This window comes from Sapajus apella, unplaced genomic scaffold (genome assembly GCF_009761245.1).
Source record: "Sapajus apella isolate SASKATOON/1434 unplaced genomic scaffold, GSC_monkey_1.0 scaffold31, whole genome shotgun sequence".
NCBI lineage: Eukaryota > Metazoa > Chordata > Mammalia > Primates > Cebidae > Sapajus > Sapajus apella.
Window position 1 is genome coordinate 8,166,775 of NW_022436971.1, and position 15,475 is coordinate 8,182,249.

General features: G+C 45.5%; 1 protein-coding gene across 1 annotated transcript in view; it reads right to left on the reverse strand.

Annotated features, from left to right (window-relative positions):
• Positions 1-211: 211 nt before the first annotated feature.
• Positions 212-15,475, reverse strand: part of VSNL1 (visinin like 1) — a 111,545-nt gene continuing 96,281 nt past the window's right edge. The window contains exons 3-4 of the mRNA XM_032294069.1: positions 7,650-7,865; positions 212-1,460 (exon numbers count right to left, since the gene is read on the reverse strand). Of these exons, the coding sequence (XP_032149960.1) occupies positions 1,263-1,460; positions 7,650-7,865 (414 nt within the window). The 3' untranslated portion in view covers positions 212-1,262. The remainder of the gene's footprint in view (positions 1,461-7,649; positions 7,866-15,475) is intronic.

The following is a 15,475-nucleotide window of genomic DNA, read 5'->3' on the forward strand; positions in this document are numbered from 1 at the left end:
TTTTGATGGAATCTCTTCCGCCTTCTTTAAGACCCAAAGAGTCAGAGCTCTGTTCTATTATTAAAAGTATTGTTATTATTTGTATACTTTAGATTTGGGAAGACAGACGTCTTCTTTCCTACTGACTTATGCTGGAGGACACCCGCAGCCTACCTACTGTGTGTGCACAGCTCTATGTAGTTGCACTGAACGTACATTGTTAGCACCAAAGTCACACTGAGATAAAATTTATTGTCATAGAATGAACATCTTTTTTCGAAATGAACAAATTGTTTTACACTTCACATGCCATGTTCAGTGTCCTTCTTTTGGGAGCCTGGATGAAAAGTTGGAAAGTTGCTTTTTTTCCTGTTGTTGTCATTCATTCTTCAGATTCCAAAGTTGTATATTTAGCAGTAGATTTAGTACATTGTTGCTAGCTGACCATGATTATTATAAGCATCTGCTTCAATTTTAAAATTATAAAATAAGAATTAGGGGGAAAATCAATTGTTATAAATTTATTTGGGACATTTATTGCCACCACATTGGAAGCCTTTGAAAATTCAAACAGAAACCAATACACTTCCATCTTTTTTTTACTTTTGATAAATAATATCTTTGTGTATATGTATATATAGATAGATATACTTAATCAATAAATCATTTAGCAGGGTTTTTACATTTTATACTGCATTCATCCAAAACAGCTCTTTCCAGATTGGTAGGATGCAAATGAGGTAAGAATTAAGGCAAACCCAAAAGGCATGCAAATGTAGTACATTTATATTCACTGATAATACAAGCTCTTGTGGTGTGTGGACAAGACGCAGGAGCCAAGGGTCCCTCCGTGTCTGTCCAATACTATTTTACAGGAGGGTGGTGACATAGCTTATAATTAAGTTACATTACCGTGGGGGTCTCAGTGCTACTAACATTATGTAATCAAGGAGATACGAGCATTAGCAAAACATGAACAAGAAATCGTATAACTCTTTGCAGCACATTTCTGTCCAGGCTTTGGAGGAAGAGGGTTTTTATGAAATGATATTACACATATCGCACTGTGGCAGGTTTTGTTTTATATATGCTTTTAAAATTCATTAGCAAATGACAATCTCATGCACACAAGTGTTTCAAACACAAGAAGCAAGTCCATTTATAGGTAGTCCAAGCAATATTTGTGTGTGTGTGTGTGTGTGTGTGTGTGTGTGTGTGTGTGAATAGCTGCAGACTGAATGGAACATTGAGACTTTTGTGCAGTCCATAGCATTGACATCTGCTCATTTCTGGATGTCGCACTGCAGAAGTAATACAATGGAAGGGTCGCTCTTTGCAGCTTCTTTGAATTCATCCAGTGTAATCTGGTCATCTTTGTTCTTATCCATCTTGCTGAAAATCTTGTCTACTCGCTGCTCAGGTGTCAGGCCATCTTCATTCATTTTCATCATGATCACCGTGCCCACCATTTTGTAGATAGCCTTGGGGAAAAGAGCATTGCAGGTGGTGTTACCGGAAACCCAGGAGGACAGAGAGCTCTTCTTGCCTCCCCTTCGCCTGACTGGATCCCACCCATCCTCCAAGCCTCAGCATCCCTTTTCCCAGAGGAGTTTCACTCCTTGTGCTCCAAGTTTCTGTGACAACCCTTACCATCACCCCCATCAGAATACGTCTCATCTTTATTAAAATAACTGCTTTGTCTTCCCCACCAAAGAGTACGTTCTGTGGAGCTAGGGATCATCGCTTTGCTTACTCCTGTAAGTCCAGGGCTTCGTACAATGCCTAGCACATCGTAGGTCTTCAATAAATACTGATCAAATGAAAAAGTTTTAGCTTGCTGGAGCATGGGATGTGGGGCAAGGGACGGTAGGAGGGAGGGCCAGCTAAAGTGTTGAAAGATGAAGCTGAAGAGAGAGAAATGAGAAGCAGATCACAGTTTTCCTAGGCTAAGATAAAGAATTTAACTTTACTTCAAATAACTCCTTAAATGCTATTGAATAAGAGAGTGACATTAGCAAATATGGGTGAGTCTGGTGACCACTTGGATATAGAAGAATTTGGGGTGGCTCCCAGGTTTCCAGCTAGAGGAAGTGGTTAGAAATGGTGGCTCAATGGTGAGATTAGAAATCATGGTGTAGGACTAGGTACAGGGAGGAACATGATGGGTTCAACTTTAAACATTCTGTATTTAGGTGCAGAAAACAGTCAAAATGCACTAGCCTTGGAGATTTAGGAAAAGATGAAATGTGGGGCCAACTGATAAGAAACTTAGAATATAATAAGACAACCAAGCCAGGTGTACCATTAAAATCAAACTCTGCAAGAATTTGTTTTAGAGAGAGTTGTGGAGAAGAGACTCTGTTTATAAGTTAAAGAATAAAGTGAGAAGATTCCAATTATCTAGGCCAACTAATTGTATACAATTAATTCTTGATATGGAATTTGCAAAGTATAAAAAATTTTCTTTCTTAGAAAATTCCCTTAAAAAATAAACACCCATCTATACAAAGTCTTGCATGAGAACATTCATAGCAGTATCATTAACAGCCAGAATGTGGAAATGAAACAACTGCCCATCAACTGTAAACATATAGGATACAGCTATACAGTTAAAAAAATACTATTTTAGCAACAAAAGAGAATGGATACGCTACAACATGGGTAAATTTCAAAAATATAAAGAAGCCGGACACAAATGTGATTCCATTTGTGTGAAATGGCCAGAAAGGCAGCCAAATCCATGGAGACACAGTGCTATGCTGGTTGCTTGAGCCTGGGGTGGGAGTGAGCCTTTGGGCATGATGGTTCTAATTGGCGGAATAAAAATGTTTTAAATTTAGATTATGGTGATGGTTGCATATCTCTGTACGTTTACTAAAAATCTCAGTTGTACGCTTGACATGGGTGAATTTATGGTCTGTAAATTATAACTCATAAAGTTGGGTTTAGAAATGCCAATCAGAGCAAACCACTAGAAAGTGCTTTATTTAACAAGTTATAATGTCCACTGAGATAAAATATTTTGTGTGTATTCACTTTTATAGCTAGATCGTATCGATGTATCAGGGAACACTTTAAGAAATTGGTCCTTAAAAGAGGCAGACTTTTTGAAATTTCATTTTGTGGGTAATTGGTAGACATGGTTCTGATTAGTCTAATGGCCAGAGTGGTATGCAAGGAGAAAGCAGAGAATGTGTACTGTCTCTGGAATTTAAAAAGAGACAAATGGCCTGTCCGTCTATAAGCTGCTACTCTCACCCTGACCTTTAAAAGGTGAAATCAAAGGCCCTTACATGAAGCAATGGATATGAATGAAGATAGCAAGACAAGTGCACTATTAATAAAGTCAGGGTATGAAGAAATGTAAACACAAGAGGTCCACCTGGCCCTCAGATAGCAACTCTGAAAATGGCAGGGTCTCATTAATCATAGCCATGATGCAGCCCTGCAACTGGGACTGTGAAAACAAAACCAGGAAGGGCCGTTTCCGCCGCAGACTCTTACAGGTAATAACATCTCAAAGGCCGAGGGCACGCCAGACCCAGAGCTCGGTGTGAACATGCCCCCCAGCCGTCCCCAGCCACGATGGGCCTGTACTCACTTGCCTTTCTGTATAAACTAGAAAACTGGACAAAAATAAAAGAAATGGCTCTTTTCAGACTTTACAAATGACAGTGCAAGACTAAAATTCCTAAGAGGTGGGAGACAAAGTAGATGAACCCTACGATCTCAGGCCGGAGGCCTTCCAGAACCACGGCACAGGGAGGAGGGTCCCAAGCAGGGCTGTCTTATGAACTGGAAGAGACAACAGTTGAGGGGGAAGGTGAAGATAGCCAGAAATGTCGGGGCAGAGGACCAGAGAGGGAGCTAGGAAGAGAGAAAGCCTCAGAAATCTGCCTAGGAGGTCTCCTCAATGTTTGTCTGGAAACTAGGCTGCACACAAAAGATAAAAGTCCACAAGGAAGTTTCTGAACAATAAGCCGCAAAACGCTTCGTGCTCACACAGGCTTTGCAGGGCATGCTAGTTCTTTTTTTTTTTTTTTTTTTTTTTTTGAGACGGAGTTTCGCTCTTGTTACCCAGGCTGGAGTGCAATGGCGCGATCTTGGCTCACCGCAACCTCCGCCTCCTGGGTTCAGGCAATTCTCCTGCCTCAGCCTCCTGAGTAGCTGGGATTACAGGCACGCGCCACCATGCCCAGCTAATTTTTTGTATTTTTAGTAGAGACGGGGTTTCACCATGTTGACCAGGATGGTCTCGATCTCTTGACCTCGGGATCCACCCGCCTCAGCCTCCCAAAGTGCTGGGATTACAGGCTTGAGCCACCGCGCCCGGCCCTTGAGCATGCTAGTTCTTAATGCGAAGAGCTTGCTAAACACCTGGGCATTCTGGAGGGCTACTGTCCATTCTTTTTAAGGCAAAGCTTCTGGCAAACTTTTCTATGCTCACTGTCTGCTTCTGCCACTCTCATTCTCTTGGGCTGCTCCAATTAGGATGTGGCCCCGACTCCTCTGAAACTATTCTCAGCTAGTTCACCTGTGGCCTCCAAGTTTCCAAATCCAATTGTCAATTTTTACTTTTCTCCTTTTACTTCTCCTATCAATAGCATTTGACAGGACTGCCCGTTCCATTCATTCCCTGTGAAACAGCCTGTTTCCCTTCCCAGACTTCTCACTCTTCCTTTGTGACTTAGACCTTGTTGACGATTCTTTCTCCTTCTCCTTTACTGATAGCACCTCATGTTCCTCACCTCTAAACATCAGGTTGCCTCGGGTTCTCAGTCCTCTGGAAATCTCTTTTCTATTTATATTCTCTGTCTAGTTATACTCTGATATGTCTTCTTCCACTTACATACCTGAGTAAGTATCACCACACATGGGGCTGGTTCCTACCAACCAGAATAGAGAAACCTCACTAAACATATGAGAAAATCATTAAGAACCCCAAAATGGTCCGGGCATGGTGGTTCAGGCTTGCTATCCCAACACTTTGGGAGGCCAAGGTGGGTGGATCACGAGGTCAGGAGTTTGAGACCAGCCTGGCCAACACAGTGAAACCTCATCTCTACTAAAATTACAAAAATTAGCTGGGCATGGTGGCAGGTGCCTGTAATCCCATCTACTCGGGAGGCTGAGGCAGGAGACTACCTTGAACCTGGGAGACAGAGGTTGTGGTGAGCTGAGATCGTGTCACTGCACTGCAGTCTGGGCAACAGAGTGAGACACTGTCTCAAAAAAAAAAAAAAAAAGAACCCCAAAATGGTCACAAGTTGGTCACTGGGCTAACTCACTACAGAAGAGCTACTCTCCATCTGCTCTAAAAGCTGAAAATTATAAGACTGCCTCAGAAAGATCACACTAATTTACACATCACTTACCTGCCTGTCAAAACTTATCGGCACTCTTCAAATGAAGACAACAAAATACAGACACGATAATGTAACATTCTTAATGACCAGGAACCAGGAAAAATCGTTACACATGTCATGAAGCAGGAAAATGTGACCCATGACCAGGTGAGAAATCAATCCACAGAAGCTCCGCATGAGAACGCTACGCTGGATAGAAGAAAGGAAGAGCTAGCAGTGATGGGGAAAAACGCAGAAGAACGAAGAGAAAGAAAAGCAGGCACCGACAGCCAGGTGCTGATCCGGCCTGTCCGCCGGCCTTGGTGTGGCTGGGAGCTGGCCCAGCCCTCACAGTCAGGTCTCACACCAAATACAGCCAACGTCACAAAATGTCTGTGACCACGATGGAGCAAGACAAAAACAAAACCACTCTGTCATGAAGTCTAAACAGACACGAAACACCACGCATCCCTACTCCCGGCTGTGATGCATGAGCATCACCCGTTAGAGCAGTGCATTCATCTGTGTGCCCTCCTCCTAGGTGAGATTATTGAGATACCCAATCATAGAAGTGTCCCCGCTCCCTGACAGTACCCAATCCACAGTGAACCCCTGCTTTCCCAAACCCTCCCCAAATCACCCTCCCAAAGCCCAGATCTTGTAAGTCCTTTCTAATACCCTTCTGCTGAATTGCCCCAAGATTCCCTCACTGCAAGCAGTAATAAACTCAACTTGTTTAAGTGTGGATGTGTCCTTGGGGGCTCTGGCTGAAGGGCACTGACAAGGATTAAAGAGAAAAATTTTGGAGAGAAAGGGATTTGGTGGCCAATGGGGGAAATGACAAGAAGTCAAAGAGAGAATAAACTTGGAAAAACCTACTCTGTATAGAGAGATCTTGGAGGGAGCCAAGTTAAGTGTGGAAGATTAACAAAAGATTAAAGAGTGACAGAGTTGCGAAAATCAAGCCATATGATTAGAATTATTGTGCTGTATCTTTTCTGATGACCTGTTTGGAAAAATATATATATTTAATTGAATGAAGGGAATACAGGTAAAGAAATAAGATGTGAGTTTGCTGGGTATGTTTGAAAGGGAGTGGGTATTGATGGGGAAAAGCCAAAAGAGAAGAAGAGACTGAAGATGTGGAAAGGGAGGGTGTGCAAGTGAATGAGGCCAGCTTCCCAGGCAGCAGGTCGACGGGTGACTTCGTGCGGCTGGAGTAGAGTGAGGGTCCTGTGGGGTCCTTGGGGCTTTGGCTTCTGTTTCTTGCAATCATCCCATTTTCTTCTGGGGACCCACCCCTGCCTGATCTCTTCCTTCGGTGTCTGGATGAGGCATCCCCCAGCTTCAGGATGGAGCACCTGGCTCTACCTTCAGCAAGTGGTACTTTTCTCTCCTTGGTCAGAGTGGCTGGTGCAGGAGTGGGCACCCATGCAAAGACAGTCAATTCAAGGAAAGCTACTGAGCCATGCACCCGCTCTTGCATGCCTGCCAGGCTCCAGGCTGGGTCTGGGTTCTGGGCATGCCACTGTGAGGAAAGAGCCTCCTCACAGAGCTTGTATTCTGTCGTATGTTCTACTCAACAAGACAATCCGGGGCAGGTACAGAGGCTGGGACAAAACCCCTCTTGGTAAGGGTTAGATTGCTTTGGTGTGGGAGTGGGGTGTGCATATTTGGGAAGGGATGCGGGAAGGAAGGCCTGTCTGAGAGGTGGGATAGGATCAGAGATGGGAGTGAAGTAAGGGAGGAGCCCCAGGAGGCCAGGGGAGGGCATGCTGGGCAGAGAGAGAGGAAGTGGAAGGCCCCGAAGTGGGACCGGGCATTAGAGGAAAACCAAGAAGACCTTCACATTGGGAGCGCAGTACACAGGGGGTGGTGTGGCGGAGGAATCCTGGGATACTCGCAAACACACGGGCAAAGTCTGCTTGCCGTGGAAGTGGGAGGGATACCACCAGGAGCTCCTGGCAGCCTAGGATGCCCGGTAGACACAGCGGGAGTGAGGCAGAGCAGAGATAAACTAAGTGCCAGAGAAACTGAGCCCATGACATTCTTTGTGCCCAGTAAGGCAAGTTCATGGGAGATCCGGTGATGAGTGAATGGCTGACGACGATGCCACTGTAATGACAGTACTGGTACCATGGCTTGGTTCCGGGACGTCCCCCGCACTGTGCTGCAGTGGGGACAGAAGCGGGAGAAGTCCAGGTGTGCTGTGCAGCCAGCAGGGCTGGAGCAGGGAGAGAAGGAGCCGCCAAGACCTGCACCCAGGAGGCTGTCATGGGGTCTCCTTCTGTGCCCACCACCCACCAACCACACCCCGGGCCTCACCTCGATGATCTCCAGCATCTCCACTCGGGTGATCTTGCCATCACCATCCAGGTCATACATATTGAAGGCCCAGTTCAGCTTCTGCTCAAAGCTGCCCCTGGAGGTGATGGACAGGGCGCAGATGAACTCTCGGAAGTCGATGGTGCCGTCCCCATTCTTGTCGAAGGTTCGGAAGGCGTGCTGGGCAAACTTGGAGGCATCTCCATAAGGGAAGAACTGCAAAGAAGGACACAAGCAGTCAGGTGTCAGGAGGGGATGGAACTGCGGTGATGAGGTAGGTTCCTAATGACAGCACCACGGGCGCTCCTGGGCGCTGCTGGAGCCTCACCTGTTGGAGAGAGGTTTGGCCTGACTACAGGGGCAAGGGCAGGCCTCAGGGGAGGCTTTCTCACAGTGTATGCTCACACACAGGCATCTCATTGTTTCCTGGGGGTGAGGCTGGTGACATGTGGCTTTTGGTTGATGGGGCTTGGAGTCAGTCAACAAACACCAATGGACGCTAGTGTGGCAGCATCTCTACTCACTCGCCGAAGGGCCAGGACTGAGGCAGACGGCAGCTTCTCTCCCTACACAGGGCTACTACATGAACTTCCACGTTCCTCTAGATATGAGAATCTGGCTTCATCGCTGCCCAGCAGGGCCAGAGGGAGGGTGCCCAGACCTGGCTTCTCCTGCCACCAGCCCTCGTCCAGGGCCCACACTTATCCTCTCCCTGGGTGAGTTTCCAGTTTCCAGCTTCTTTTTGCAGGGACTTTTCTTTTGCAGAACAGACATTTAAAACCCATTAAAAATAGAACATGACTGGGCTTATTTTTGAGAGACATAAAGAGGCTTCTTCACAGAGCCAACTGTCACCAGGGGTGTGTGGGAGGCAGAGAATGGACACAAGGAGGAAAAGGAAGCAGAGACCACAAGGAGGGAAGACCATGGGGAATCGGTAGGCAGTGGCCTCAGTCCCCTTGGACACAGGCCTAGGCCAGCCACAAACAGCAGGTAGTTGTGATAATTAACAGGGAAGAACTGCAAAGCCCCAAATAAAACCAGAAACAAACCATGCGCTATTTTAGAGCAGAGAAGTTATGTCTGTGATTCTGGATGAATAAATCTGGGTTCTGGGTTCTGCAGAAAAGCACTACAAGTTCTGCAGAAGGTTACTGAGGATGCTCATTGATATTCTGATTCTTTCGTAAGTTTTGCCACTTGCTACGTGGACCAGGTGAGCAGCCTTCATACAGATGGCCTCTATGCCCACTCTGGGCTATGTGCCTCGAGGAGCCCTCGGTCCATCTTTCTCACTGTGCATCCTGCCCTGGGTCCTGCAGAGCCCTGCTGCCCACTCCTCCTGCACCTAGAAGCACATTGGAAGGTAGAAAATTTCTCTCCAGACAAAACAGATGCTTTAACACAGAAGGATTTGATACGTGGGGACCGGGGAACAGCCAAGCATTCCAGGGGGAGGAAAGTACCCATTACTTATATTTCACTAGAACACATTACTAGACACAACGATCTGTTCAAAAGACTATTACTATATAACAAATCACCCCAAAAGTTAGTGGCCTAAAATGGCAACAATCATTTTATTATCTCACAAAATAAACATTTGAGACCCATGTCTGTTTTCATCAAACATATCTTTCCCTGGCTACAAAGGACAATGTTCTCTCATGTTCCCTCATTCCCTAAACACATCTTTCATTTCTGCTATCCTTCATTTTTCATTATTCATCAAAATTCACTGAGTTCTTTTTCAGGTCAGGCATCGTCTTGGGTGCTGTGGATTCGGAGAGTAATACTTCCAGGTCTCTGTGTTCAGAGACTGCACAGCTAACGGGAGGACTTTACTCAAAATTGACATTGGTCATGTTCCTTGATAAGAACTAGAATAGAGGGCAAAGTATTCCTAAAGATCAGAAAATGAGCTGCTGGTTTCAATGAGGGTAGCTGTGGAGGGAAGAGTTTTCCTTCTCCTCTGACCAGCTCAGCATGATCCTGGCTCCTCACCCCCAATGCTACTTAGGTGCTTGGTACCCGCGGACAGGGTGCCAGGTGCTGAATTTTGGACTAAGCAATGTTGAACATAAAAACTTCTATGTAGGCAAGTTTACAACTCCTGTGCCTTATGCATGAGTGGTCCTGGTCCCTTTCTAGGGGGTGCTGTTTGCTGATGTGCTCATCTGCTTCATGATTAGGGGCCTGAGTGCAGCTGGCACCTGTGAACGTGACTCGGAGTGGAGCAGAGCAAGCCCCTGGACAGGTGCCCAAGTCCCCAGAGTGCTGTTTACCAGCGTTTCTGTATGCAGTTGGTGTGAGACCAGTGGCCATGAAATCTTCATTCATGTAGGTTTCTGGGAGTGTAATGCTTTAACTGCCTTAATTCTCACAGCCTACTTTTAGGTTAAGGGATATTTCACAGTTTTATCTAAAAATAGCTGGGCACCTTAGGTCAGTGTATTAAAAATTAACAAGCCTAAAAAACTTTGAGAGAAAAATCAATTGTAAATTTTGAGCAACGAAAGTTACATGTGCCTTGCAGAAGGTCTATATACTGACTTTTATAGCCAGCATATTTGCTTTAGAACTGAGAGTGTGCTCAAGTGCTCTGAAATGTCTGGAGGGATTATTTCCTTTAGAAAATGTATCCTATCATGTTCTGAGTGCTTTGAGTTTTTCTAATTAAGAAAATACTCCTTATTTTGACAAAATAATTCAACTCTAGATGGATCGTCACAGAAAAATGAAGCCACATTTCCTTCAGTCTCTAGGAAGAAGTCAGAGTCTGGAACATGGCTTTACTTCTCTCAGAGGACAATAGGGCCTGAAACGCACAGTGATTTTTTTGTTTTTTTTTTGCATACTCTTTCTCAATTTTTTTAACTCACTGTATTTTGCTTCAACTTTTGTATTAAATTTTGACATGGAAGTAATTTTTGATGGCAGTAATAACCTATAAATATTCTAATATAAAGAACTTTGAGGTTGAAAAATTATAAACATACATACACACACACTCATATGTATATGTATATATATATGTGTGTGTGTGTGTGTATTAGTGTTCTCTCACTTAATTTTCACAACAAAATCTGACAGTGTACGTTCCATTTTGTAGATGAGGAAGTAGAAGCCTTGAAAGTTCGAAGGCATTTGCCTAAGATTCCTGGCTGTCTGCAGCAGAGGCTGGATTTGAATGCAAATCTGTCTGACCATTTCTGCCACACCTTGATATTTGTGTTAATCAAGGGTTAGCCGAAGAAATAAACTTAATTCTACATTTGATGAAGCAGCCAAATTTGTTCCATTATGTAATTCTTAGCATCCATTGCCTCTGAAGCTTGAAATTCTCAACTCTGAGTATTATTGCCACCTTCTGGCCAAACATATGTACTGTATGAAAATTACTAAGATGCTACTAAGTTATTTTCTGACTTATTCTTTAACTCAACATTTATTGAGCAGCTGCTGTGTGTCAAGGACAGTGTTAGGTGCTGGCAATAAAATAGAAGAAAGACGAAGAGCACTAAGGGCAGTGGGGGAAAATAGGCATTAACAAACCCACCATATAAAGAAGTATACAATTATACTGTGATAAATTACAAATGTATGGACCTGCGAACAAAAGTAATGAAGATGATATTGTCAGTCTGAAGCTTTAAAATATTAGTGTGCAGTCCTTTCCCCCCACCCTAATATACAGGCTGCTGACAAGTCATTGTTCTTCATCGTAGCCTAGAGTTTCAGAGTCTGAGACTTCCTGGGATTACACAGACCTTGACTGCTCCTGGGTGAACTCTATACCCTGGCCGTGAACCGACCAACTTGCGGAAGAAAACTCCAGGAAACACTTGAGTCTTTTCTCTCCCCAGGCAGATAGCAGGAGTCTTTGCATGGGTCAACCAGCTTCCTCCTGGCCAGGGCAGGAGATTTTCCTGCAGACAGTGGGCCAGAGTCTGCATTTCTTTCTTTTCAGTAATCTATCTAGTTGTGAATATCAAAAGGTTTGTTTCCTCTAAGAGGTGGTGCATGAGAACCAGACAACGTTGTCTCTGTGTCTCCAGGGCCCTACCCAGCGTGGGCACAGAAAGGCTTGGGATGATCTACAAACACTGTGCCTCTGTCCCCTGACACAACGTTTCCTCTGCACCCCCTATCCCAACCCTCCCCAGCACCATTACTGCCTGGATAGCTCATCCCTCCAGAGAAAATATTGCAACATTTCCCACGAGTCTCTCCCCTCCAAAGATCCCTGGTGCACTGCCTCAATGTGATGGAGGCTGCAGCTCCCCAAGAAGTTCCTCAGCCCAACCCTTGGGTGGGGTTGGGGTGGGCACAAGCAAGGCCTTGGCCAGGGCTCACCTCCCCTCCCCTACTCAACAGCTGATGTGCTGTGTCAGGAGGGGTGGCAGCAAGGCCACTTTGGAGGATGCCTCTCTCCAGGGCTCTGCCCAAGGCCCAGCTCCTGGCTAACGCTGGGCAGCCCTCAGACCTCAGAATAGATTTCTGCTCATTGGTTTGCCGGAAATAGAGCTCATGATAGGAATTAGGCCTTCGAAAAACCGGAAGCGTATTCTTGGACTGCTCGCTGCTCTTGGAGGGGTCTGCCATCCAATCCCTCCTAAGACATAGTTGCTTTTAAAACGCCCTCACTTGGGTCAATTGTGTTTCTTTCATTCTCAAATTTCAAAAGCCTATTTTGCCTGGCCTATGAACACACAAATACCATCACCCTGAAATACAGTTGCTCGACCTCCAAGGTCATCTCCCCTGACCCTGCCGGAATGAGCCAGTGGCTTCTAGCCTGTTCTGGATGACCTGGTCTTGTACCCACCTCTTCAGGCCCTGCTACTGAGACAGTGGTTATTATTTCATGAGTGTCTCACGTGGAACAAGGCCTTAAGCAGGTCCTTGTCACAGGCCACCCTAGCTGATTCTTTCAGCAAGTGTAGGACTTGGAAGAGGGTCCTTATTCTAGGTCACACCGCTAAAGGGTGCCGGGGGAGTGCCGTCTGAGTCAAAGTTCTGGCTATTCCCAGCACCAACTGCGGTATCCCTTTCCTCCCACACCCGCCCTGCGGACAGTCCCTCAGCCTCTCTGTTTTGGGGTCCTGACCTCCCTTGGCTACGCTGCACCTCAGAGGCTCCCTAAGGGGCCCCTCACGCACTGTCAGGCTGCTCTTTGCTTTAGGTCTTCCGGGTTTGTTTACCTCCTGTGGGAGCCACCGAAGGCAGGAGCTGTTCAGATGTGCTCACCCTAACTCCTCGCACTGGGTGCTCAGGCTCTCACGTGAGACGGTCAGGCCTCTCCAGCAGACCTCCTGCAGATGGGGTCTCAGTGCATGTGTCCTGAGATGCTGGCCATATGCCTTCGAGAGGTCGCTCGATATTTGGTTTTGGCTTTCAGCTCTTCACATCCGTGAGGCCTCCCCCAGGAATAGGACCCCATTGTCATGGTACCTTCATTGCTTCCTAACTTCCCTACACTCCCTCAGGCCCATCCATTGTCACCGCAGCTCCAGGGGAAACCTTGCACACCCATGTTTGGTCAAGTCTCCTTCCCATACCCGTCAATAGCATCTAATTGTTCTCAGAAGAAGGAACAACTGTTTCCAAGCCTCAGACACCTTTCTGGGTCTGGTGCCTGCCTCTGTGTCCAGCCTCTGGTTCCCCGGCTCCCTCGTCAGGGGCACATTTCACTCCCTGGGGCCCCACTGGCCCTTTCTCTTCTGCCACAGTCATGGACCTTTGCTGTGCTGCTGCTGTCTGAATGTTTTTCTGCCCTTGGCCCAGGGAACCCCTGTTCATTCTTTAGACCTTGATTTGGTCTTGGTCAGGCCCCTATTACACATGTGCGTGTCACTGGGTCCGCTCCTAGGGAATATTTGTTACAATTGTGAAGAAATGTTCACAGGATTGCAGATTTGTGCCCTTTTTTCCTAGTAGACTGTAAGCTAAATGGGGACTGGAAATGACCTGGTTTTACCATTGTTGTAGTCTCCACTGCCTGGTATACAGGGCCAGGCACACAGTAGGGGCTCAGTAAACGTCTGTCAAATGAACAAATGACTCAGCGAGCAGATCGTTCTGAGACCTTGAGAGACAGTATCAAATCAACCCACTGGCCAGTAGAAAGGTTGAAATGTGCTCTGAAAGCTGCCTGAAGTCAGCTGCGCTGCAGAAGGCTCACCACTTGGCCTGCAAGCCTGTTCGCATTACTACTTAAGCAGATGACTCATGAGGGATGAATCAGCCCAGAGCAGCACTTGTGCTTGGTCACGTGGATGGGAAGAGGAGAGACATTTTCCCTTAATTAGAAATGGTGAGTCCAAAAACTGTTTCCTGCCAAAGTGTTCATTCAACAGATACTCACAGAAACCCAATTGGTGCTGGGCTCCATGCTGAGCTCTGTGCCGGCAGGAAGGACAACAAGGAGAGGCAACCACGAATAAGCAGAAGGCCTGGTCCCTGCCCTCAAGTGGATGTGACAAGCCACATGTAGATGCAGCCCGACACACGAGCGACTAATACATGTAGGCTCTCCAGAAGGAGGTCAAGGACACCCTCACCCACCCCACCCCACCCCAAAGGGGTCACACAGATCCTAAGGTTGCTTCTCAGAGCTGCCCCATCCCTTGCCCTCTGGGTAACAACTTCCATTTTCAATCGTCACTGCTTCTTCAACGTTACAGTCTTTATTACAAGGCAGCCATTATTAGCTTGTGATTCTTGCACAATTACATTGATTTGAGAATAAAATTACTCTGAAACTAAATTTCTAGAGACAGGGCTTTTACCTCCTGGGGCTAGATAGGCAATTTTCACTTATGTCCTAGACCACTTCTCTCTGTTTGCACAGCCTGCCCCAGAAAGGTCATGAACTCCCAGAGAAGTTCTTTTGCTTTTTTATAAAAAATAAGAATCAGGCAGTAGAAGTTCAAGCTCCTTACCTTCTAGATCTCCTTCACTATAGAATGCTCACTGTGGGAAAAGTCAGAATCATCTCTGTGTTAAGAATGGGGCTATATTTTGTTCTTCATTGTATCTTTACTGCTCTCAGATTAGATTCTGGTATGCTGTAGGTGCTTTATAAATGCTATTGCATTGGGATGGGTAAAGGAAGCAATTTATTTTAGAGGAAAATATCCTGGTTGAGTGACAGAGTGTCCAGGTGTGACTAAGGACAATTCATCTTGTCTCTCGGGACTTTCATTTCCCTGGATATAAAATGAGGGATAAATCAGATAAGCTTCAACATTTCATTTAACTATAATGTTTCATGTAGTTTTTCTGATTCTGGAAGTAAAATTTTTAAAAAAGAAGGGATGTTACTTTCATGATTTTAGATTTGTCATTGATCAAAGCACCTACCACTCCCTTTGTCTCTAATGCCATCATTATAGGATCAAACTTTGAAGGGTGAATCTCTCTCTTCTCTCTCTTTCTCATATTTATATCTCTATCCCTATGTCTACGTCTATATAACTATGTCTATATCATATCTCTTTCTCTATTTCCATCTCTATGTTTATAAGTAAGTCTAAGTGTCTATCTCTGTCTCTCTCTCTATCCCTATTTCTCTCTTTATCTTCATTGGAAATGTCATAGACCCTGAGGGGTATTTACTGATCACTCAGATTTTAAAATCAAATGAACTGTCTTTTTATTTCTGTCCAGTACACCATTTGCCCTACAAATCGGGTCAATGTCATGTTGATTTTGGGCAGGGGGCTATTCTAGTACTTCTCTTCCTGATCAGTATTGAGCCACCAACCTGTTACTCTTTGTCACCAAACTGGAAGGTCATTAACAAATTACACTTTGGAAATTGT